Source organism: Corythoichthys intestinalis, chromosome 11 (assembly GCF_030265065.1).
Source record: "Corythoichthys intestinalis isolate RoL2023-P3 chromosome 11, ASM3026506v1, whole genome shotgun sequence".
Classification (NCBI taxonomy): Eukaryota; Metazoa; Chordata; class Actinopteri; order Syngnathiformes; family Syngnathidae; genus Corythoichthys; species Corythoichthys intestinalis.
The window spans coordinates 11438919-11466425 of NC_080405.1; the positions used below are offsets into that span (position 1 = coordinate 11438919).

A 27507-nucleotide genomic window follows, 5' to 3' on the forward strand; every position below is an offset into this window, starting at 1 on the left:
CATGTGTGTAGCAGCTGTAGGAATTGGTGACAACACGTCTGACACACGCGTGCACGCGCTGACCTGAAGAAAAGCAGCTCCTCAGCTGGATCTGCCACATCATTCAAGGCTCTTTCTTCTCCGATCGGTAAACAAAAGCCGTTTGAATTTCACGTGTCTCCTGCTATATTTTGATCCAACCACCTGCACACGCATACATAATGTAAAGCGGTGTGGTGTTGATTAGTTTGTCATGATGAAGGTGATGAAGGAGCGGGACAGTGGACAAGAGGACCCCCCTTCCCATAGAAGGAGAGGAGGGGGAGGAGAAAGGCAGAGAAGGAGGTGGGAGACAGCGATGAGAGAGAAAGATGGGAGGAGAGTGTGGGGGGATGAAGCCGGTAAAGGTTGATAAAAGTTGCACCAGTGACAGCTTAGGCAACACGTGGATCTCGGGTTCTCCAAGAAGTGTATCGAACGGGTGACTCAACCGCTGACTGAGCTGAACCAACGCAGGTAGGACATATGAGTCTTCATTCATTCCTATGCATATGACAGTTTATTTCATCCCCACTAGGGATGCCATCTGGGGCTTAATTTGGAATTCCACTCAAGTGCATGCAAAGTTTTCACGTTGCACTGTGAAGAGTCTAAATGAATAGCACTGTTTATTTTTGTTATAAAAACTACTACATATAAGATTAAAATGTTTTTTTTTTTTTTTTTTGCGTTGATGCATAATGTTTGCACTTACAATATGTTTCTCAAGCATACCTGCCACCATAATGTCAAAGATCAAGTCAAAAATTCTATTGCATGGTTTTTCTAAAATTTGTCTACATTTTTTTGTATTTTTGTACTATAAACACACACGCAAATGGGCCGGACAAAAGTATTGGCACCCTTCGAAAAATCATGTTATTTTTCTAACAGCACCTGATACTTACCTGTGGCACATAACAGGTGGTGGCAATAACTAAATCACACGTGCAGCCAGTTAAAATGGATTAAAGTTGACTTAACCTCTGCCCTACAGTAAATGTACCTACATACATAATTACTGTGTGGAAGCTATGGAATCTGTCTATGGATCATGGCTTATATCAAAAATATCTTTTTTTTCTTCAGTTACATTGGACAGATTAATGATAACGGTACAGTGATCCCTCGTTTTTCGCGGTTAATGGGGACCAGAACCCGCCGCGATAAGTGAAAAACCGCGAAGTAGTGCCCCACTCCCCCCAAAATATTTGCGTGCGTTCAATGTATTTCTTCAGATTTATCATTGAAAAGAGATACATATAAGATGTTTTTTCCTCAAAGTGTAATTAAAAACTTTTATGTATACAATTATTTAGATAAATGGTTTTCAAGCACTTCAAATTTAATAATTACGATAAGTTTTAAACATGTTACTGTCCCACCAAATTATTTTTAAACAAGAAAAAATGTGGACGCCCAATCTATTAAAAAAAAAAGTTAAAAAATGCTTGTCTTTGTTCAATGCTTCATTGAGGGAGTCCACTCAAGCTGTTCACTTACACACAATGAGTTGCCACAGCAACTGTTTCACAACTTAAACGATGTTGATTCATGCGGCGTTTTGAAGTTACGGTTTACCAGCGTCTCAGGCAAGATCAAAGCTTAACTGTCTGTCAATCATCGTTAACTTTAATAAGAAACTCCAGCGCACTCACGACCTGACTGACAAATAGCAGAGAGAGGGAGGGAGGGAGAGAGAGAGACTACGCGATCGGCTCAGAACAGCTCATCTGTATTTTTTTTAATCTGAAAAAAATTTGCGATGGACTGAGGGTGCGAAGTTTGAAGCGGGAAGTTGCGAGGGATCCCTGTACACCGACTGAGCCAAATTCATAAATTTTGGAGGATCAGTCATTGGTCGATTACTAAAAATAGAACCGAGCTTGTCTGCTAATCGTATGTAGTGTCATTTAGCCACATCAGTCTGGTAGCATTTGGCCGTGGAAATTTGTGGTTATCAATTTTAGTATTTTAGTGCACTTGTTGGGTATTTTCATACTTTCACAAGCCAAACATACAGTGGCGCGGGAAGTGGGGTGCTGAGGGTGCTGCAGCACCTCCTGGTGTTGGGGAGGGGAACAAGGTGTTTTGGTAGATTAATTTTTTTGTTGTTGTTGAAAATAAAACATTGAAACAGTAGCGTATTTAACTTTAATTAAATATACTGTATGTGTTGAAAAAAGGGTGTTTTTTTTTGGTAATAACATGGACACCACCTGACACCTTGCTTGCAACCAGGTCACGTTGAATAAGGCGCTATTGGAACGGAAAAGTTAACTGTTGACAGAGGAGGTGTTAACATGGCGCAAAAACGGATTAGCGACATTTCTAAAATTCAATTCGAGGTCGAAAATGAAGATGAATATGATGGTTTATAATAGTGTCCAGTGAGGAAAAGTTAGCTTCAGATTTAGACCATGGAGAACTTCAAATAGGGAGAAACACACTTGCATTGTAGCTATATTATTGTTTGTTGTTGCTGTCGCTGCCGCTGTGCAGAGCGATGTTGGATATTCGTGGGCAATTTATTTGAGTGTGGTGAAAAGTGGGTGTTAAACCGAGGCTTATTGGACCTTTTAGTTTTCAAATGTGTTTGTGTGTCATTCTGCCCGCTAACTGCGAGGATTTGCATTATAATACACAGGCGCTTTTTATTTCCAATACAATAACTATAACACACACCGTAGGTGAAATAGAACGCTGTCTTTGTAGAAGCCTAGTAGTAGTACATAAACTATCCAGCATGCATGGTACTGCCATTGTGCACGCCTTGTTTAAGAAAAAGCACGACCATGACAAATTTGAACCGAAACAGCTGTTTTTGGCTGGGAAAAACAAAATCAGATCCTCAGCACCCCCTGCTGTGAGTGACTTCAAGTGCCCCTGCCAACATAACGTTAACGTTTTAACGACAGCCGCGCTTTGCTACGTTAACATTGGGAGGAGTGGAATTTGCTTTGGCGTTCCATATGAGTCACTGTGTAATAACGGTTTTGCGGCCGCTAAATGGAATCACTTTTCTTTCCTTTGTGAAGGAATTTAGTCAAAAAATAACTGTTGTTTAGGGAATGCTCACATTTGGCACGCATGAAGTTATTAAGATACATTTCCTCAAACCTTGTGATTCTCTTTATGTAAAGCAAAAATACTGCTGCATTTTATTTTTTGGTAAAGGAATATATAATTTTGGACGCTAATATAACATAATATATACTGTATAGCTCATTTGATAGATCAGGATTTGAAATTGCTGTGTTTTTGTAAGGCATTCATGATGTTGTAAACACTTATCGGGCACCTGCTTTATTTGTTAACATTGTGAATTTAAATATTCACCAACTAAAAAAGACACTGAAAAAAATGGATAAAAAGAAATAAATCATGTGTTTAAAAACATTGTTAATACTGCGGATTGACTGGAAGAAGTCAAATGGTTTTAGTGCCTGATAGTGAGAGGCACATGCTCCATTTAAATTCGAACATATGGTACCAGATATGGTTCCTTGCCCAAAAAATGTCTGCAAAATCCATAATGTGCTGATGTTGCACATTGCTCAACTTAATGAATACTGACCAAAGCTGTCAATACAGATTTAGCAGTATTGCTTTAAATTTGAGTCGATTTCTTTTGGGGTTCCTAATGTGCTTGCAATGCTTGCAATGGAGGCTTTGAAGCACTGCTGTTTTTTTGATGTTTTTTTTCACGTTCTTCTTTGAACTCTTGCCCGCTCCGTCATTGTTTCCCTTTCACTGCCTGTATGAGGCACAGTCAAGTTCTGTTCCAAACCTGAGTGTATTTATCTCCCTCCGTACGTCAACATTGGCCAACTTTGAGCACATCTGAGGGGGAACGCGGCGACTGACCCTTCTGACATCTCCTTGTTAAAAAACCAACATCTGAGCTGACTTTGCACGTGTGCAAAGGCCTGATTTTGCGTGCAGAAATCCGGGCCTTTGTATAAGAGCTGAGGTCAATGTGTGTATTATCTCTGCATGACTCTGCTGTAATTACACAGTGAAGGGGTGCCCATGAGGCGGCACATTTGGCCCCACGCCACATCCCCGCTTTTACTATGTCTTCTGTCAGGGGGAGGGGAGAATTGTTTTGTGCGCTGATCAGCTCTCAGCGTGTGTGTAAGAGTGGAATTAAAATAAGCACACCCCAAATACAGTCAAGATAGTGTAGTGGCTTATATTCTTAGCTGCAGTGACAGTCATCCGTCCTTGTCATGTCTGTGTTGACTGACGGAGGTCTGTGTGTCAGTGAGGAAATTCATGAAATGTCTCTTAAGTGTGTTATAGTGTTACAAGCTCACAGAGAAGGTCAAAAGAATATGATGGTTGTTGTTGCCGCCGAGGTCACGTGACGGCAGCCAATGGCCCTAACAGACTTGCTTATGCTGTTGAAAAAGACAAATTGCGCCGACAATGTTGCGGCCGCGTGATTTTCAAAGGAACGTGTGTGTGAGTTGCGAGGAAAAACAGCCTGACAGGACTGACCTCCTTTTCCGTCTTCAACACAGAACAGACAGGACAGTGGCTGTTAAGGAAAACCTCTGACTCCAGGTGGTGAACTTTGATTAACCTACATTGCTGAAAATCCAGGTCAGAACCCATTTGTTGTTACACTCACGCGCTCACCGTTTTGCCCTTGTCTGCGCTCTTTTCCTTTCTGCCACTGGTTGGATTAATAATGTTGTGAATAAAGATAAAATCTTACAGCATGTTCTCGGGTCTCCATATTGCTCATTCCTCTTTTTCCAATTATGGTAAAGTGTGTCCTGACTCCTGACTGAAGAGACTACAAAGTATATAGCAAGCTATAAAACACAAAATGAGATATCAATGGAGGTAGAAGTGTTCCTCGAAGATCACCCTGCTAACTGTAGCGTTATATTTTTGCCACTATTCTTATCGAGCATTGATAGATTTCAAGCACATAGAAATATATTGAGCGAGCAATAATAGATGCAGTAATAGATTTTGAGCACAGGAAATAATACTGAGAAAAAATATATATATATTCTCTGCTTTATAATTGTGTTTCCATGTTGCATGTTCTCAACCCCTGTTCTCGCTAGTTTGTTTTCTCTGCGCGCTGAGTTTGGTACACACGTTACAATGTGCCACAAAGCCAACCAATCAGAGACCTAGCGGAAGTACATCTTGGCTGTTTGTCAAAAAGCCCTCTTTTTCCGGGCGAATGCAACAAGTGATCTAATTGGAGGGCAAACAGCCAATCGGTGTACTTCCAACTGAGCAGTTACAATACGGTGACCATATTTTGATTCCCAAAAAAGAGGACACTCAGCCCGGCCTCGAGATACTTCAATTTTACTCGCACTCAAAGCTGCCTTTATCACTTAAGTAAATGGCGGAAAACACTCAGGTGACTTGAAGTTCCTCTCTGAGACCCCCAATTTTAACTTTCAAAATTGTCCGATATGCATGTGTGATACATCATTGGAAAGCTTAAAATCTCAATTTTCTGGGGAAAGAAAAATTTTAAACAGGAGTGCATTTAAAAAAAAAAAAAAATCTGTCTCTCATGGTTGAAGTTTACCCATGTTGACAATTACAGGACTCTCTAATATTTTCAAGTGGGAGAACTTGCACAATTAGTGGTTGACTAAATACTTATTTGCCCCACTGTAACATAAAACACGTACTCACTTCGTCATCCGTCCAATGGTCTCTTTATTGTCGGACTTGTTGTGCCCATTCTTCAGGATCTTTTGGAAATCCAAAAAGCCTCACACCACTCTCCCTGGTGTAGCAACAAATGCCTGCAGCACAAAATCAGCTGAATCTGCACTGCTTCTGCATACGATAATGACAATATGAGTAATGGCTGTATTGTGACATGTTAGTCCGCTGACGTCACATTTGCCTTCTTCCTTAAGCCGAGACGGTGGCTGGAAGTACCCCATAGTCGTAGCGTGGGATTAAAAAATTGAATAAATACTAGTATATCGATCACTTCCACACACATCCAAGCAGTCCATTTCATTCAGGAGCATACAATACCGTGTGTAATATGAAATAAACATGCTTTTTTTGTGTGTGTCACAGGCACTTTAAAGGGTTGATTCCGACATACTTGGAAATTCGGGTTACTCACCAGCCTAGGAACGGAACTTGTTCGTAACCCCAGGAATACCTGTACTTCAATAGCCTAGATGTGAGTATAAGCAAAGGAAAACCGTTAATTTCAAATTTATAACAGTTATTACACAAAAAAAGTAGGACTTATGTGTTCGAAAACAAGCCATTCCAAATGATTACTGTAAATGCGATTTTATTTTACTTTATAGTTAAATGCAACTGAACTGTCTTGAAAAAAAAAGTACTTTACTGAATTTTAAAGACTTGTAGAAACCCAATATGGTGCCTTTTTTCATCCTTCTGCTGTGAATTTGAATTAGTTTGTCACTTCTAGATATTCAGTCGCCGCCAACCCAAGAGGGAGTCGATGGTATCCACACTTCGAGAATCACTGTAACCCTGTACAGTGAAGTCCTGTTTATTGCAAGGGACACCCACCAGATACCCCCACAATAGGATAATATCTATGCTTAACTTCTTTGCCATTGCTCTCTGATGCATTTTGACTGGGTCAAATTTACAATTTAATGCTAACATACAAAGGAAAATATCTCAGGCCAATGAAAATTGGCATACATGTCACGGTACGGTTTGTGGCTTAGCATCTCACTGTTTGTTCTTCTTCTGCTGGTGAGGCGACCAAATGACATATCTTTTGTGCGTCTCCATCCCGCAAGCATTTTTACAGCAGTCTTAAAAGCACGACGTGCTTCATACGCTCATAGTGGAGCCCGGAATTAATAAAAGACTTGTGACGTGCAGGCCCGCGCCCATGAAAAAAAGTGTCAAGAGATGGAGTTTTGCAGCTTCAAGGACCGAGTAACACAATCTGACCCCTTGAAATAGACTTCAGGGACAATGTGCTGAAACGCGTGCTTGTTTGTGTGCTCGTCAACTTGACCAAATTTAACTGAGGGCATTCTGCAGCTGCTCCTAGATTTATAGTGCAGTAGCACGCAGAAACGGCGCAGCGGGTCGTCCAGAACCGTCACTCTCTTGTTTTTTCATCTCATGCGCTCACATGCATGGTGAAAAACTCAAAACATCTGCATATAATACGGCAAAAAAGTATGATCACATTACCTGAAGGATGCTTGGCCTGCATGGAGGCAGCAGAATAAAGGGATGCTACTTGTGTTGAAGAGGGAGAAAGGAGGAACATGGGTTATTTGAGGGAAGAACGAGAAGAGAATGGGGGTTTGTAGAAAAGGAATCAGTGGCTACGTTTACAACAATTCTTTCACACTGCTAACCACAACAATAAACACATTCTTGAAGTATTACATCCCCAAAATGAAGTACTTCTCAAATTTTGGGGCACACCTCCATGGGGGGGCCATACTTTTTTTTGCCATACTAGTATAAAGTGTAATTGCACATCCACTCAGTGGGTGGCAGCGGCGCTCTCAATTTCAGAGTGTGGGCAGTATTTTTTTAACCAAACAAGAGCGCGCGGTAAAGAGCAGGAGATACAAAGAGCTAAAATGAGGAAATATGACGACGCGTATGTTGCGTTTGGCTTCACTTTTAATACAGTGGGAGATGAGGAAGGACCAGTATGTTTACATTGTCTAAAAGAGCAAGCGCAGCCCATCCACCCTCCTGGGGCTAAGCAAAGGGGTCGTCGTCATCGCCCCGGGATCCAGGGTGGTCTCCCGGGCCATCTGCGCCCCCATCAACTAGCCTTCAGGGATGGAATAAGGTTACGCGCCACCACAATGCTACAATGTACCTGACTTACGTGATTTTGACTTTACGACGCCGGAGTCTTGTCCGCCATTTTGCCTCCAGTCGTTATTTATTTTATTATTTTTTTTCTTGAGTAAACAGTACCTTGTTGTACCTCACAGTATCATATTTTTAAAATTTTATTTTATTAATATTACTGTTCTGCCCTTTGGCGAAATGTGCATTTGACTACAGTGTTGACTTTTGTTTTGTAATGCATACTTTGAAGTTTGCAGTTAGTACTTCCGCACCCAAGCAAGAGCGCATGTGCACACGAAGAAGAACATATTTGCGCACACGAAAAGAACGCACACAAACATGAAGAAGAGTGCATTTGCGCCGACGAAGTCACGCAGCCGAGCGAGAGAGGGAGGTTGAAGATTATAGCATAGACTTCATAATGATATTGACAGGTCAGATTCGACCTTCAGTGCACCACGTCTTCAAGTAGGGGGCCATCCCACAATCTGCTTTAGTTATTCGCAGTTGGTTACAGCGATACATGCAGCGATCCAACGCCGGATTTATGTTGAAAAACTACAAAAGCTGTACCGCATACAAAGAGGAAGGATTGTTTCAGGAGTGATTTGTTCGAGGATTCAAGGTAGTAATTATATTTTTCGTACCATGCATGCATTTTGAAATGTTAAGAAAAAAATTAATGGGAGCAATTAGCCGCTACAGCATTGGCATGATACTTCGCAATATTTACTTTTTTTTTGCTTTTAACCAAGAATCAAGACTCTTTTACGTCCATATCTATAAAAAAATTCAGGGATTTAAGCATTTATTCACAAGAATTTTTAACAGAAAAAGCTCTTTGTTTACATTTGGCGACTTCTAATTTCCATACTGACTAGCCTCATAGTTCGCAATATTTACATAAAATAAATGCTACCTGCACGTTTTTTTTGCTTTTCACCAAGAATCGAGACTGTCTATAAAGAATTGAGGGATTTCAGCATTTATTAACAAGAATTTTCAACGAAAAAAGCTCTTTGTCTGTGATTCCACTCGGTCATCTTTGACGGTCACGCCAACAATGCAGGCTCGCTATTAATCTCGCGCCTCGTCAATATCACTATGAAGTCTATGATTAGAGCTTAGCTCGCTGTCTAGTTAGGACTTAGCTCCAATGTCTTGACGAGGACAGTACAATTACGTATAATACATGTTTTAGGATAGTTATTTTTAGATTTAGGGGGTATTTAAGGGTAATTAAGAGGTTAATTGCGATTTACGCGGAAATTCAGGTTACATCGCCAGCGTAGGAAGGGAACTCGTTCGTGACCCGGGGACCACCTGTAATGGTAGAGAAGAAAACTAGATAGTGGATTAATTGAAAGAGAACTGATGTTGATTGTTGGATGAACAACACAAAATGCCTTTGCAATGTTTAAATAAGTTCATTTAAATGAGTTTAAAGCATGTTGGAGGTGTAAAACTGCAATAATAATAATAATAATAATAATAATAATATATATACACTACATTGACCTTCCCTTGCAGACTGTGACTCATTTATGAATTTAAATGACACCATTCCTAATCCATAGGGTTTTTATACGACATTTGTCCACCTTCTCCAGCTGTAAAAATTTAACCCTTCTGAGAAGGATCGCATTTGATTTGGGATGTTTTTATAAAAGGTTTTGACCATTCTTTCAGAGGCGCATTAGTAAGGTCAAACACTGATTTGTCTGACAAGGCCCGGATCACTTTTTTTTTTTTTTTTGCTCTAATTTGTCCCCAAAATGTTCTATTGAGGTCAGGATTTTATAAAGAGCAGTCATCTTAACCTGCATAAAGAAATCTATGTTTCTAACTTACATTGTACACTGGTGCAAAGTTATTTTGGAACAGGAACAAACTTTTCCCACAAAAATGAGTGCATGGAGTTGTCAAAAGTTCTGGCCCGGGGAAAAGAAGACTGGGTTCTTCAACATTTTCATGCTTCAGAAAATTTGTGGGAACAGTTTGGTTAGAGTCCTGTGTGTGCCAGTACAAGGTCCATAAAGACACGGATTACAAATTTTTGTGTTAAATGGCCTGTAGAATCCATTGGGCCAAGGTCAATGTGAAGTGTGTCGTTTATTGATATGCTCCTGCCAAGAATCGATAAATTGTTTTAAAAAGGTGTTGCTGTTTAGAAAAAAAGGAACCAACAGGTTGCTAGCAACATTTTCCACTAGAATAGTGTCTATGTTCACTCATTGACTGTCATTGACGGTGCTAGAGATCCAATTCATTTTGGCTGGTAGGAGTGAATGAACTCATTCCTTCACTTCCTTTGACTTGGAACTCATGTCAAAGTAAGTAGACACACCCAAACAAAGCCACATAAAGCCTCTTCGGTGGAGATAACAGCAAAGAATAAGCATACAATTGTGCTGGAACATGCGAAAAGATGTGGTGAAGAATGTCCGAAGCAGAAGCAGTGAATAAACAAACGTTCACTCGCCATCTCCCTGTCAAATTGAATTGGACTTCTAGCAACGTCATTAGCACTGAAACCAGAGTATTCACTACCAGTCTTCTTGGTTTTGGAAAAAGTAGTGAAGTAAAAAGTAGAGATACCTGCTTTAAAATGTAGTGAAGTAAAAATAAAAAGTACGGCATCATATTTGTACTCAAGTAAAGTACAGATTCATAAAAATATACATAACATTCCACCACTGCAAATAAGTGAATGTTGTTTCACTGCCACCCTCCTACTTCAAATTGATTGGACGTCTACGAATGATAAACTCATTTCAATTCACAGCAAAAGGATGAATAGAGCTTGTTGTTCTGTTGTATTGTATAATATCATAGATTTCCTGACCCATGTATCGATAATTGCTGCATCGCCATATCGTGAGATAATCATCGTGGGCCTTGTGTCGCAAATCGTATCGTATAATGAGCTATCCAGAGGTTCCCACCCCTTATAAACACACTCCTAAACCTTGGAAAAAGCCTTCACAGAATAGTTGAAGCTGTTGTAGTTCCGAAGGACAGGCCGACCTCATGCTAAAGCCTATAGATTAGGAATAAAGTGTCACTTGTGTTCATACAGTGTATGTGAGTCAAGGCAAGTGAGCAAATAGTTTTGACAGTATAGTGTATATCCTGCAGAAGTGGGTAGAGTAGCCAAAACTTTTACTCAAGTATAGGTAGCGTTACTTCAAAATGATATTACTCATGGTAAAGTAAAAGTAGTCATCCAAAGAATGTACTCAAGTACAAGTAAAAAGTATTTAGTGAAAAAAAATATTCACGTAATGAGTAACATTGTGAGTAACTGCTTAAGATGCTTGATTTTTTTTTTTTTTCTAAACAATGGTATTTATTTTCTCAGCACAGTTATCTATATGAACTGTTATTATTATACTGTACTATTACATGACCACATTCAACCAAAGAAATACAAAAAAAAGAAACACTGAGTTCCAGAGAGAGAAAAAAATCTACAGAAATGAAGCATTATTCATCCAAAGAGGATGGTACCCTCTAGTAGAGAAGACATATTTCCTATTATGAAACTAAAAGGATCATATCCGGTTTTCCGTGGTCAATCTGTGCCATATAAAAACTCCACGCTTTCAAATCATGTTGACGATGGTGCTTTATGTCAAAAATTTGATTTTTTACAGTGCTTTAGAGACTCCACGTGATTGAACAGGCTGGCTTGATCATAGAACAGCAAGAGTCTGATTGGTATAATGGAGTCATGTGATTATTGTTGCGACATGTCAATGAGAAAACTGGTTTTGCCACTGCTGGCATCTGGAAGAAAAAAAAGTAAGATATCATATTTAGAATAAAAAGCAAAAACATATCGACTAGTGTAGCCCAAAGTAGCGAAGTAAGAGTAGTGTTTCTTCTTCACAAATCTACTCAAGTAAAAGTACATTTTTTTCTCAAAAAGTTACTCAAGTAATAATAACTCTTTACTACCCACCTCTGATATACTGTAAGATAATATTTTTACAGCAGTCACTGTGAATCTATTTTCATATTCACTCTTGATGAGCAATCAAGAACATCACAGTTGTTAACTCATTCACTGCCAGTGACGGTCAAAGATATCCAATCCATTTGGACTGTGAGGGCTAGGAGTGATTGATTCATTCATTCAATCGAAATTGATTTGACATCAGTTGCAGTCAAAGGCAGCGAATGAGTTAAGCCATCTTTCATGAGAGGATGTGCAACAAAAGTCCTCGAGTCACAATTATGAAAGGCAGCGCTTGCCTTTTGTCGAGCTTGGACATGATGAAAGGTCCAGTTAACCCAAATATATAAGCATCAAAGAGTCAGAAATGGTGGCCAGCACATGGTCAGTCGTTGAGGTCAATAGAGCAGCACAGCAGACTGGATTTGAGTCTATCATTAGGGATGTTATCTATGTTGTCTTATTTTGGTATGGCATCAGCGCCACTGTAGACACATACGCACACACAGCCAAGGACGATAGAGGAATTTAAAAAAAGGCAAAGCAGTTCATTCAGTTCACAAAGCTTAAATAAGATAGATGAGGTGTTTTGTAGAGCTCACAGCAGGATTTCAATTTCAAGCCTCCATTGATTCTCCTGTATCAGTTACCTGAATGTTCATGATGACATCATCTATTTATGTGCATGATGATTTTAAAAGATGTGTCTTTATAATGATCTATTTTCTTGCTATTTTTGTCTCGTCCCAACTTGCCAGGCGTTGAAAGTGTTAAATTAAAATGACAACTAAGTGTGTTTTTGAAGTGTATTAATAGACTAGGCCAAGTCCTGTGTTAGTGTGTAACCTTTTTTTTTTTTTTAAATTCCTTTATACACTTGGAAATTTGTAGAGATCAATTTTTTTTACGAACCTGTGAGCAGGAGATTGAACTGAAATGTGAATTCCCCGTCAAGCCATCTTGGCCTCATTAATGAATTAATCCGCAGTCAACACTCCACCCTTAACAGCCATATGTAACACCATCACCCAATGTCCAATATTCATTACATGCAATATACAGTACTATGTGTAATACTTACAAAGTGCAATATTCAATGCTTCACTGTCAACTTCTGCAACTTCTATTCACGCATATTCTATATGCAATACCTAATTATGTGCAATATTAATCTGCAATATTCAATGCCTTCACTGTCAACTGCTGCTACTTCACTTCAATTATTTGCACTGCCAGAACATAGGACTACCTCATACATATTTCATATTTATTTAGATCTTATACATTTATTCATGCAAGCCACTTTCGAGATTTTTACTTGTGCAATATTCAATGCCTTCACTGTCAACTGCTGCTACTCACGTCAATTATTTGCACTGCCTGAACATAGGACTACCTCATACATATTTTATATTTATTTAGATTTTATACTTTTATTCTTGCAAGCCACTTTCGAGATTTTTTCTTACTTGTCCTGCACTGTAAAGGGAGATGCTCCACAATTTCATTGTACAACCGTATAATGACAATAAAGGGCTATTCTATTCTATTCTATTCTATTCTATTCTATTCTATTCTATTCTATTCTATTCTATTCTATTCTATCAATGAAGTTGTGCAATGGCTGACTCATAAACATACTGACTCAAAAACAAAACAAGGCATGAAAACAAGAACTTCCAGGGACTGAGAATGTTTTTCTTTCTTTAAAGGAATTACCTTTCTTCTCAGAAGCAATAAACTATTATTTAAAAGACACACTGAGCTATTATTTGACCCTATTTCCTGTTGCTTTCAGATGATGTCATCACAACATTCAAAGACCATTTGGCTGAAGCAGCTTCTGGTTGTATTCTTGAAACTCTGCCTCACTTGTGCCAGTTCTTTGCGCCCACTCAACGGGACCGAATGCACAGCCAGAGGTCCGGCTTCCTATATTGTAGTATTTACCGGTCATTGGAGCCCACAGGCCTTCCCCAAGCAGTACCCACTGTTTCGGCCCCCTGCCCAGTGGTCCAAACTAATAGGTGAGTACATATTGTATGGCCATGAAATGCCACCTCTTGAATAACCTGCTTAAGGTTTGTTGTGAATTAACCTTGTTTTCACCATATCAATCACAAATTAATCCTTTTCCAGTCTTAATGTGCCACAAAGGAGTTTGATCTACTTCCTTTGTTATTGCCTAGATTGTGTTGTTTATTCAGAAAATTCAACTGAACAGAAGAGGGTTTATAGAGAGAGTGTGAAAAAAAAGAACAGAGGGAATCGTGATACAAAAACTTCAAGTTATTGCTTCCATAGGAGGGGCACAAAATATGAAATATGGTTCACTTACTTATTTTTCCCCCTTCTGTCATCGTTTGCATACAATCCTCATTAAAATATAAAAACTTGCAAATGTTTGGGTAGTTGTAGTTAAAGTAGACACTGTTTTTTCATCTGTGTGATTCTGACAAAGATCAGATCACATTTAATGGTGATTTTATGCATAATGTAAGAAAGTCCAAAAGGTTCAGATACTTTTTCATACCACTGTAGTAACCAACAGGATAGAAAGATGAAGATAGATCAGATAAGGGTGTGGCAGAGCAGGGTGAGTGCTCAAGCAATTAGTTATGTACTGTATAGAGGGGAGCCCAGTAAAATGACAAAGTATCTGTGAGTATTAGTGAGTGTGCATATTACTTTTAACTATGCACTTGCTAATTATGGCACCATTTGCAAGTCAAACAGGAGCAAGATATGCAGAGAATGTGTTCCCATTCATATTCTTGAAAAGTACCATACCAGTATTCATTCGTTCTACAAATAAAATACCATTTTCAATTTTCATGATAATAAGGGACAAAGCGCGTCCCTTGTAAGCCTAATACAGGACGCATAGTTTTGTTTCTGAATATGGGACAGTTCCGTTTTTCAAGGGACGGTTGGCAACCCTAGATACAAGATCCATGATAACGATTATCTCACGATATAGCGATAGAACAATTATCAATACATGGGTCAGGAAATCATTCTACGATATTCTACAATACAACTAATAAACTAAAAAAATGGTTCTTTTCATCCCTTTTAAGTGGATTGAAATGACTTTATCACGTGTAGATCTCCGATCCGTTTGAAGTGGGAAGGTGGTAGCGAATGAGTGAAGTTCATTCCTTGCCATCCCTACAACTTCAAATGGACTGGATGTCTACGGTTGTTAATGGCAGCCAGTGAGTTAATTTTGGGGCATTTCAGGTTATTTGCTGACTCAAAATATACAGGAAGTGACCGCAAAGATGACCGCAGGCTGTGAATGCTCTGGTTCAATTTATTTTGACTGGGAGGACAATTGAACAATGTTCATTCGCCTCCTCCCAGTGAAAATGAATTGGATGTCTAGTGCAGTCAATGGTAGCCAATGATTGAACATACAGTGAGGAAAATAAGTATTTGAACACCCTTCGATTTTGCAGGTTCTCCCACTTAGAAATGATGGGCGGGTTTGAAATTTTCATGGCAGGTGCTTGTCCACTGTGAGAGTCAATCTAAAAAATAAATGAATTAAAAAAAAAAAAATCCAGAAATCACAGTGTACGATTTTTTCTAAAATAATTAATTGGTATTATACTGCCGCAAATAAGTATTTGAACACCGGAGAAAATCAATGTTAATATTAGGTACAGTAGCCTTTGATTACAATTACAGAGGTCAAACGTTTCCTGTAAATTTTCATCAGGTTTGCACAGACTGCAGCAGCGATTTTGCACCACTGCTCCACAGGGTTAGGGTTAAGGTTACCCCCCCCCCCCCTTAAAATCCCACAATACATGGCCCTCGTCATCCTCTCCTTAATATAGTGCAATCGTCTAGTCCCATATGCAGAAAAAAAAAAAAAAAAAAAAAAAAAGCATGATAATACCACCCCCATGCTTCACAGTAGGGATGGTGTTCTTGGGATGGTACTCATCATTTTCGTCCTCTAAACTCTATGAGTGGAATTAAGACCAAAAGGTTGCATTTTAATCTCCTATGACAACATGACTTTCTCCCATGACTCCTCTGGAAAACTTAAAAGGGGGAAGAAGGGGAGCCTTCCATGCCATGCATCATTTTAAACCATGATGTCTTAGTGTATTACCAACAGTAACCTTGCAAATGGTGGTTCCAGCTCCTGTCATTGACCAGCTCCTCCCAGTTCTTGGCTGATTCCTCACCATTCTTAGGATCATTGAGACCCTACGAGATACATCTTGCATGGAGCCCCAGTCCAAGGGAGATCGACAGTCATGATTGGCTTCTTCCATTTTCTAATAATTGCTCCAACTGTGGATCTTATATCACCAAGCTGCTTGGCAATTGCCTTGTAACCCTGTCCAGCTTTGCAGAGGTCTACAATTCTGTCTCTGGTGTCTTTGACTGCTCTTTGGTCTTGACCATGTTAGGAATTGGAGTCTTCCTGATTGTATGGGGTGGACAGGTGTTTATATGCAGCTAACCACCTCAAACAGGTATAAATGCCAGACTCAAAAATCCTAACTCCATTCCACTTATCTGTTGGACTTTTTAAAGGTGACTAACAAGTCTTTGAGGCTCACAATGCTAGCTAATTGACAGATGCTCAAAAATTTATTTGAAGCAGTATAATACAAATAACTCATACACTGTGATTTCTGGATTTTTTTTTTCTTTAGATTTTCTCTCACAGTGGACAAGCACCTACCATGAAAATGTCAAACCCACCCATCATTTCTAATTGGGAGATTTTGCAAAAATTGCAGGTTGTTCAAATGCTTAAGTTCCTCACTGTAGACGCTATTCTAGTGAAAAGTTATGCTCTCAACCGGTTGCCCCCCCCCCCCCCCCCCAAACAGTGAAACCTTTTTAAATCGATATATCGATTGTTGGAAGAAGCATATCGATAACCATTTGGGATACAAATATTGTGATTTATCATCATTTTGATATATTGTCACACCCTGAGTTCAAATTGCCTACAGGGCTAGCATATTTGATGTCTTCGCTGTCAGCATGCACTTTTGCTCACAGACATGAGCAGTGGCGCATTGCTAATGAGTTAAGTGGTGAGGAGCAGACGACCTAAACACTACCAGATGGGTTTCTGTGTTTCTCTTACTGTCTCCTGACTGTCCAGGCATATCTATAATATTTTCATTTACCCTGCAACACTCCCTCACATTTCCACTGGTTTACCACAGCGCTGGCCATAAAGAGCGCAGCGGAGGTTTGGGGCTGAGAGAAGGTGGGTGATGACTGTCGGGGCGTGGTCGGGTCAGACCTCACCTCAGAACTCTGAGGCATATTTGGAAACAATTCCAGCTCTTCTTTGTGTTTTCCCCAAGCAGGGCTGGATGGCAGATGTTTATGCATGTGTGTATCCATGTGTGTTTGTGCCAGACCACGGTTATGCGTCAGTGCCTGTGGCCGCAGCGGCGTTCTTCAGTTTCAGCCGCACCGGTCCTGCTTTGCCAAAAGATGATGACCTACTTACTTCATGAAGAGGCAGGAACCAGATTTTGAGCCATCTGTAGTGGCAACAGTGTGTCATCAGTGGATTTAAGAGGGCATAACCCAATCCAATCCCATCAAGATGTTTGGTTTAAGGCTCCTTTATTGACGGCACAAGGACACTGCTAGGGGAGAATGGAATGTGTCAAAAAATGACGAGATGCCTTAACATCTTAGTGGGGTTAAAAAAAACAAAAAAACGTGATGGGTTATTGAATTTCAAGGCCTTGATGCTTGTGGGAACCTTGTTAGGATGGAAATGCAATTATGGGCATAAGTAATGACAGCGCTGGGAGAAACAGGATAGTGTGTAAAGTGTCCTGGTCACGTTGTGTGTGCGCTTGGGTGCTCTGTATGCATTAATACATGTGTCAAGGGTGTTTAAGAAAGAGTGCCTGCGTGTGCGTGTGTGTGCACCTCGTAGAGTGAGGTAAGGCAGAACCATCAGAGCATTTGTCAGCGTGTTTCTGGCTAACCCCGCTCTGGCCTTAAAACCACAGTTTCAGGCCAGTGGTTCTGTGGTTTTCAATAAGAAACTCCGTTTTAACCTAAATTTGAGCCCTTTTGTAGATCGCCACAATTGAGTATGGGAGTGTGAAACTAATGGTTGATTTTGCCCGAATAATTGGAAAAAAAAAACCCAATGAGATTGGGATTTTTGTTGGAAATGAAAGATTTGTTTACCTCAACCTCTAGCCATCAAACCACTGGTTTTATCTGCGCTCAATGAAGAACATATGCAATCATGTCGTGGCGATGGGTTTAGGCAGTTTTTCGGGGAATTATCTGTTTAAATGCAGGAAGCTGGATTCAGTCATTGAAATACCTACAGACTCCAGTACAGTGGAAATGATCTCAGCATCTGGCAGAGGCTCTGAAGTCCTTCACTGACATTGGGAAACATTCCAAAGAGTAAGAATCTCACTGCTGCCTTCTCTCCTTTCTTGTGTGTCTTTCTCACTTCAGCGGTGAGCCATAATCGCCATTTTCGGCTTTGGGAGGAGGGCGCTGAGGCCAGCGAAGGGGTGCAGAACTTTGCCGAAGTTGGCGTGACGGTGGAACTGATGAAGTCGGCCAAAGAGGCGAGGAAGAGACGCTCAGTCGGCACCATGTACCGGACGGCCGGCATCCCGAACGGAATCGGGCACAGCTCCACGGAGCTTCTCATGCTGCCCAGGAACTCACTGGTACTTGCAGCAAAACTCATTCACAAAAGCGCACACACATGTTCAGACGGCGTAAAAAGCCACATTTCCTACAAATGGTCCAGTTCAACTCAGAACGGAATGGTTTGGAGCCGTAAACTTTGAGCACCGCAGGGAGTGTTGAAGGAAAGGCAATCGCTGTGTCAGCTGTTTTAATAGTGTGGCATCATAAAAGTATGACACAATGTTACTGGGCTGTAAAGCCTGTTTAAATATGGCATTTATTGTTTAACATGAACACATTTCAAGCCCGAATCTGAGTCAGCCAACTTACTTTTGAGCAAGGTCCGATTTTCACGTCTCCTCAGGCAAAATCATATCTTTAATTTCTTCCATTAGCCCAGTCAAAAAGGACTGTATTGCAAGACCGCATGCATAAACAAGAATTTTGGAGTCGGGTGCTGCACGGTAGTGCCGTGGCCCACTTCGCCAGGAGTTCAGCGCTTGGGTCAAGGGCACCTCTCCAGCAATGACATACTGTATTTCAATCTGTAGCTGCTCAACCCATTGAGGATTTCCATTTTTCAACCTGTCAGTTCTCACTTCTCAGCCAAGTCTTTGTAACGAAAACCTAGCGACTGTGTTCTCTGAGAACCAATCAATTACTGGCAATCACTGCTTTGGGGCAACCTCGCACTACTGCTACCATGCTACTCATTTGTATCTCAACAATAGGGCCCCTGAAGGTGATATACAGTGTTGTTTTTGGCAGCCCTTTTAATTCCTGTCTTAATCTTAGTCTTTTGGACGAAAATACTTTTTAGCCTTAGTCATATTTTAGTCGTTTCATAATGTTTTCGTCTTCCAGTAGTTTTATTCAACAAAATCTCAACAAATTCCGTCTAGTTTTAGTCGACAGTTACTCAAAATATTTTCGTCTGTAAAATTAGAGGATTTAGTCCAAAAATAAAGAAAGGTTTCCAACATTGTTCGTCACCGATGACGATAATGAAAATATTTCGTCAATGAACAATTTTTTCATGATGATGATGTTACGGTGATACGCTGAAAACATCTCTTGGGAGACTAAAACATGGACACCATTTTTTGTCTGACGACACGAGAACAAGAAGAAAATTCACTGTAGTTTCCATCATAAATTCACAATGTGTGATATTTTCTTTATTGTATGTGTAGTTAGCACTCATTTAGCAGTGTTTGGTCGCCTCCCCCTCGCCTCACACACACGCTTATTTACCAGTCGGTGAGTAAGCCTGTGCCCATTCCAGGCTTATTTCGTGAAACATCTGTGTCATATTGGCTAGATATGCCATTTTGCTTTAGCCTTTAAAGGTCTGTGCTGAATGATCATTACATACTAAAATAACTTGTAGCGTTAGCATAGCGTTCACATTAGCATTACCATTTAGCGGGGTGACTCGGTGTCTTCTTAAACTCTTGGAAAACATTTTACATACAGTTTGTCGCATCCAAGTGAGTTTAATTAACTGTTAATAATGTGCTTTTTTCCTGCGGGGTGTGTATCATCATCATGAAAATGGTGATGTCCTTGTAGACTCTACAGTTATGTGCTCGTCTGTCATGTTCATTGGAAATTGTTGCAAACCTTTTATTTACTTATTCATGGACGAATACTTTTGAAGTTTATAGACGAAAACATTTGGAAAATTGTCGACTAAAACTAGTCAAAATTAGTCTGAGTTTTTGTTGACTAAAACTAGATGAAGACGAACATATTTTGAAATGACTAAAATAGACTTATGAGCAGGGGTGAAAGTGAGCGGGAACGGTCAGAAACGCAGTTCCGGTATAAGATTCACGGCAGGAACGCAGTTCCGGTATAAGATTCAGGGCCAGAATCCTGTTCAGGTATACTGTGCTTTGATTCCGAAAATATGACGGCATCTGTCAAAACGCTATGTAAAAAATTTTTTTTAAATACAAAGCTGCCACACATGCATTTCATCTCCAAGAAGAAAACAATCTACCAACATCAGATTTACATACACAAGTGTTAACAACAAGCATAATAAAGTGCTTGTGTAGTGTAATCCATTTCCAACGATATTTATCATTTATTTTATTCCATAGACGGCATTGAGGTTTCCCCAGCTGCTGTAGTTATCCGAGTCTGACGATGACGAGTCACGTCAATGTGCTAATGCACGCAGCAAAGAAAAACGCCTGGACTCATTTATCCGTCCAATTGGCTGAAATACTGACATGTGATCACCAGAGATAGTTAGCTCTGATTGGTTCAAATGTGCTTGTTTTCTGAAACTGTGAAAAAAAAAGGGCAATGCAGCAGAAAATGGATCAAATCTTTAAGAACAAGGAAAGTTGAGGAGGCTTATTTATCATATTTAGTTTTATTTGCTCTAATGGGGAAGTGCAGAACATCTTAGCTGTCCATGTGCACTTTGGACTTATATTTGTTCATTTATGTTGGGCTACTTATTAATTTCCTTATGATTTAAAAAAGTAAATGTTTGCGCGATCTTCAAAACATATTCCATTTCACTCTGCATAATATAAGTCTTTTGTACTTATTTTTCTGAACGTATGCTACTTATATCTGTATTATTAAAAAACACAACAAAAAGTAAATGTTTACATTATCTTCAATTTTAATATACATCCTATGTTCTTAAATAGTTAAAATTGAGATTTGGCATTTAGTATGTGAGGAAATGAGGGAAAATGAAAATTCGGAGATGGAGGTTGGGGCTCTCGCTGTTTTTGTTAAGTTTTGTTTTGTAACTCATTAAAAAAATACAATTTGGAATGAAAATCAGTTTTTGTATGTGTTATAGAAATAACTGAGCAGTAGTTTTGACCCCCCCCCCCCCCCAAAAAAAGTATAATATAATAATAATAATATAAATAAATAAATAAAAATTTCCGGCTCTTTGGCACCTTCACGTCGGGGAGTTCCGGCAAGAAATTCTAACCACTTTCACCCCTGCTTATGAGTATTTCGTCCAGAAGACAACACAAAACAAAACAGCTCTGTAAACTGAAGTCCATGTCCTAAAGCAGCAAAGTATAATCAACACACTGGCAATCAGTCTCAGTCTTCAAGTCAAATGAGATTTTTTTTTTTTTTTTTCTGTACACCAGTGTTGTTTTTGGCAACCCTTTTAATATTTTGTCTGAGTCTTAGACTTTTGGACGAAAATACTAAGTCATATTTTGGTCATTACAAAATGTTTGGTCTACGAAATCTCATACAAATTTCGTCTAGTTTTAGTCAACAGTTACTCAAAATGTTTTCGTGAAAAGCAGTTTCAAACAATTTCGAATGAACATAGATGAGCACATATTGTAGCATCTACAAGGACAACGCCAACTTTGTAATGATAATACACACTCAGCAGGAAAAACAGTACATTATTTTCAATTAAACCTACCTAGAAGCCACGAACTATATGTAAAAAAAAAGTTGTCCAAGGGTTAAACGTCTTCCAGACTTACTGACCAGAAAAAACAAGTGGTTCTGCTTTAGACTGGCCAGTGTTTTTTTTATTTTATTTTTTTTAATTCATTTCATTTCAGGCAGTTACATTCATCTTCACAAATACAGTTCTTTGCTTTCAAGAAACAACAGAGAAAAAAAAACAACAACAAAATGCCTGAAAGGGAGCGGAACGAAGAAAACTTATTAAATCCCACCCCGACTTCTCAATTATCATGCAGACAAATAAAATATTTTCCTGCAACCTGTTTTTGTTTTAGTTACATAGTAGACATCCTCCCCCGATACATGTAACGGAAGAACAGAACCCGCAATGGCGATTCCCTCAGTCAGCAAGAGGATACTCGCTATTCTCAAGCTAATGCTAACGTGAATGCTATGCTAATGCTAGGATTACATTTAGTGTCTGATGATCACTCAGCAAAGACCTTTAAAGGCTAAAGCAATATTTCTTATTCTCTCTTGCCAAGATAAGAAAACAAGTCTTACCATGCTTCCAAACAAGCAATATGGAGCGCAGCCTAGCTTGACAAACATAAACTCCGGTGGGGAGGGAGAGGCGCAACACATCTCACATGAGTGACATGACTAAAACACTGCCTCGATGCTAGCTGACGTACTCTATGTACTATTTGAAAATGTCAAGCATTGTGAACATATAGAAAAGAGGCAGCATTTTAGTCTCGCAGTCGTCTGTCAGACGAAAACTGGCATTCGTCTCGTTATGTTCTAGTCTCCAAAGCTACATTTTTAGCTCGTCATCATCATGACAAAAATTGTTCTTCGCCGGAATATTTTCGTTATCGTCATTGTTAATGAAAACAACACTCGTGATATATTAGTACCATTATCTTGGTACCTTTCACACCTTTTAACAAAAGAAAATGTGTGCACAGTCCTGTTGAACTGTATTACCGGGCCTCCGTGACCACTGATTTCCGCCTGCCAATCAGACTTGTGTTTAACCAGCGCTGAGGCCCTGGAGCCACAAACGCCCACGTGCATCCTGCGCAGTCTGGGCTGTGCACGCCTGACGCCTGTCCCACTGAATTCGGTCAGATTATGAGATGACTTAAAAGCAATAGTCATCAGCTTTCTTGCGAGTCTCATTGCAAGATAAATACAGATAATTTCTTGGAAATTCTGGTGCTGTAAAAGGTTTTGAGACAGGCTTTACTTACCCAGGACTATATTTACGGTAGGTATGAAGACTGACACCAATCTGATTTTTGGTTGTGCAATAAAAAGGCACAACCATAAGTCTACAAAGATTGTGTAACACCTCAGGAAATAGAAATGACCCCACTGTGATAGCTTTTTGTGTACACAAGTGTCAACACTTGTGTTATGTCGCACTGGTGTGCCAAAGTCGGGTAGTGTTACAGGATTACTAGACACCGACGGGACCTGGAATCAGATGCGGTGCAGTATTGGTTGACTATAGTAATAAATATCCGCTTTGTGCTAATTTGACATTAAAATATTTCTTTCGCAGTAATAAGAACATGAACATTTCTGTAATATTGAGTTAAAAGTTTTGGATTTTTTACAATAATTTAATGTTATTTAATCAGATTTTTTTTACTCGGCTAATTCAGTTTTAATTTGTTTTTCACTGGATTTGCTAGTTTTTATGAGTTTTAGTTTTTCTTAAAAAATCTTTTAATATTAATGTTGGTATTTTGTTTTAGTTTTCATACGTTGAGTTAAAACAGGTGACATTTAAAAAAAAATTAGTTCAGTAATTTTGAGGATTTAACCATAGCTGGAGAGCAACGCGTTACATGTACTCCGTTACATTTACTTGAGTAAATTTTTGAGGAATGATGTACTTCTAAGAATAGTTTTAATAAGCCACACTTTTTAGTTTTATTTGAGTAGATTCGTGAAAAAAAAAAACGCTACTCTTACGCGACTACTTTGGGCTACACAAGAGACGTTATCTTATTCCTCTTTATTGTACTTATTGGATTTATTATTTTTTTTGCCAGTGATGCTAAGAGTAGCTCTACCAATTTAACCAATGAGACGTCGCAAGAATAATCACATTATACCAATTAGACACAAGCTTACCATTCTATGATCACGCCGGCCTGTTCAATCCCGTGGCGTCTTTAAAGCACCGTAAAAAATTAATGATTTGACGTAGAGTGCTCCCCTCAACATGACTCGAAAGTGCGGATTTTAACCTCTCTCCCAGTTTTATTTGGTACCGATTGACCACGGATAACCGGAGATGCCATCCTTTTACTTTTATAATAGTAACTACAAAAGAAGTATTCACTATTCAAACTAGGAACTATTTTCTCCACGAGAGGGCACTCATGCTCTTTGAACAAATAATGCTTCATTTCTATCATTTTTTTTTTGTCTCACTTTTTTTTCAATTTCTTTGATTTAATGTGGTTTTGTAATGGGTTATAGCACAGTATCATTGTAACAACAGTTCATATAGAAAATTTTCTGCTGAGAAAAAAATACCATTGTTTAAAAAAAAAAAAAAAAAAAAAAATTCAAACAATAATGTAAGCAGTTACTCACAATGTTACTCATTACTTGAGTATTCTATTCACCAAATACTTTTCTACTTGTACTTGAGTACATTTTTTGGATGACTATATTTACTTTCACTTGAGTAATATTATTTTGACGTAACACTACTCTTACTTGAGTAAATGTTTTGGCTACTCTACCAACCTCTGCATAGCTGCCTAAATTGCAAAACGTGTTGTAAGCAGTGGTGGTTCTGGGATTTTTCTGGAACTGGGGCCAACTCTCCATAACATTCATTCATCTTCTGAAGGGCTTCCTCACAAGGGTCACGGGGGTGCTGGAGCCTATTACAGCTAACTCCAGGCAGAAGGCGGGGTACACCCGGAACTGGTTGCCAGCCAGTCGCAGAACACATATAGACACACAACCATTCACGCGCACACTCACACTTACGGATTATTTGGAGTGTTCAATCAGCATACAATGCACATTTTTTGGGGGATGTGGCAGGAACTCGGAGAAAAATGCTTGTCTTTATTGAATGCTTTGTTGAGTGAGTCCACTCAAATTCACTCAAGCTTTGACACTCACACTGCCGAGAACAACTTCTCACTTACACAATGAATGACTTGCCACATCACACTTCAGACTAGTGTTTAACAAACCTAACGATGGTTAACACATTTGTGCCTTTGATCGTAGAGCTACCGAGTCGTCTCTGGCCAGATTAAAGCTACAAACCTGTCAATCAGTGTTAGCTTTAAGTACCAAATGGCAGCTGCACTGGTGACCAAGAAAAAACGTTTGGTCGCATTGCTTAGCAGGAGGGAGAGTGAGAGGCTGTGGCACAGTACAAGCATGAAGCACAAAAACAAGTTTGCGTGTTTAAAATAAATAAATAAAAAATTAAATATCGCACATCCTTGCGAAGCGAGTATTGCATATCCGCACAACGCAATGACGATGTTCAAACGATATATCGTTCAGGCTTACTCTAGAAACATAATTCTCTCATTCTCTCTCACTTCAGATAACAAGGATTCACGGATTGTCATGCTGTGTGCTAAAATGGAACAGGGGCACTTCGGGGACATTCAAATTAGCGCACTGTGGCCCCACCCCTAAAACCGCCACTGGTTAAAAATCATCACCCTCTTAAAATGAGTATTTTTTATAATAAAACATATTCAATATATTCTATAGATGTATATACTGGACTGTCTCAGAAAATTAGAATACACAATATTCTAATTTTCTGAGACAGTCCTGTATATTGTTCTATGTAAAGGACGTCAGACAAGGTCGGCCCCCCACATTTTTACCACGCCAAATCTGGTCCCCTTTGCAAAAAGTTTGGACACCCCTGCTTTAAATGGTGGATTAATGTACAGGACTGTCTCAGAAAATTAGAATATTGTGTATTCTAATTTTCTGAGACAGTCCAGTATATTATATAATTTTATATAATAAAAAATATTTTAACTATAAGTTCCGTAATACCAAAATTTTCGCACTAGAGGGCACACCTGACTATAAGCCGCCACCCGCCAAATTTGGCACAAAAACGGCATTTGCTCATAGATAAGCCACACTGGACTATAAGCCGCAGCTGTTATATTAGCCATATTATGAGATTTACACCAAAAGATATTAACCAGTAACACTTCATTTGACAGCGGCATCATACGACTGTCACAAGACCAAATGAACCACCATGAACCACTATTCATTGCTTCTTGAAGCTTCATTTGGCCATCATTGCTCCTTTGGGGGAGACAGTCAACCTCTGCTGCTACCTGCTATTAAAACAGTTGCTGTCCAACATGCCTCCTTGCATGCATTGCCACGCTACAGATATAAATAACAATCAAAGTTCATGTTCTGTGCTAATTATTTTTTCAATTAATGTTCCAGTTGTTTGATTAATTGCTATTTATGGTATTTGGTAACCCTTTATATGTCAGTGGGCGCCATAAAACTGTCATAATTATGACACGACACTGTCATGAGCATTATTGAATGCCTATAATAGATGTCATGCAGTGTTATCCGGCAAATTATCTCACTTTTGAATAGATGTAAAAGATCCCAGCTGGACATAAATGGAGTTAGCGACATAATTTGCCGGATGACACTTAATGACATCTGTCATAAGCATTAAGTAATTCCCATCATAGTGCGATGTCATAATTATGACGGTCTTATGACAGTCTTATGACGTCGCTGTCAAATAAAGTGTTACTTATTGACCCAAATAAATCAACAAATAAGCCGCAATGGACTATAAACCGCAGGATTTTAAATGAAGGAAAAAAGTCGCGGCTTATAGTCCGAAAATTACGGTAAAAATGTCAACAAATGGGTTCAGGGTTTTTTTTTGTGTTTCCTGAAAAATGACAGTGTCATAGATTTAATAAGGCATCGGTATACTGCTTTAAAATATAGGAAATGTATTTCATTTTTAAATTTCAATTCTTAATGATATTTTTGGGGATTGCAATATAAATTACACTTTAGATTCAATATGTGGACACTAACAGCACAATTAATTTCAGCAGGTCAGCAAATATCTTGCAAGGTACAAGCCATACAGTAAGAAAACAAGCCCAGGCTATTTCTTAATAAATCGGTTCAGGAATTGACTGTGGGACGAAGATTGCAAATTTGATTTCCTGCAACTTTGTTTGTCACGACTAGGCTGATCTACTAAATTTGAATTACAGAGGTCATTCATGGACTCGTTTGTGGTTTGGACAAAATTTGAGTGCTCCGGTTTAAGGAAAAAATCGAGTGTTAAACACTAAAAAATATATATTGTAGGCACAGAGGTTAGTATTGAAATAAAACTGTACTTTATGTGTATAGTATAGCCCATATGGCTCATTAATAAGAGTGACAGGGGTGTGTTTTTACATGTCTGGTGACCTACATATCTTTATTGGTTATTCCACTGCCTGAACTTCGGAGCCATGAAAATCATAAACAATATCGCACGAGGACTTTTTTGTTGTCAGCTTTTTGTGTGTCTGCAATGCCTGTGGCTGCTTTCAAATGGGCGGAAAGGCAAT

General features: G+C 39.2%; 1 protein-coding gene across 4 annotated transcripts in view; it reads left to right on the forward strand.

Moving 5' to 3' along the window:
* Positions 1–419: 419 nt before the first annotated feature.
* Positions 420–27507, forward strand: part of spon2a (spondin 2a, extracellular matrix protein) — a 34184-nt gene continuing 7096 nt past the window's right edge. The window contains exons 1-5 of one of the 4 annotated variants that reach the window (XM_057850362.1): positions 420–495; positions 4545–4626; positions 6094–6202; positions 13590–13818; positions 18272–18492. In XM_057850362.1, coding sequence (XP_057706345.1) covers positions 13590–13818; positions 18272–18492 — 450 coding nt within the window. In that variant the 5' untranslated portion in view covers positions 420–495; positions 4545–4626; positions 6094–6202. The remainder of the gene's footprint in view (positions 496–4544; positions 4627–6093; positions 6203–13589; positions 13819–18271; positions 18493–27507) is intronic. The other 3 variants (XM_057850363.1, XM_057850365.1, XM_057850366.1) reach the window with 3 other exon arrangements.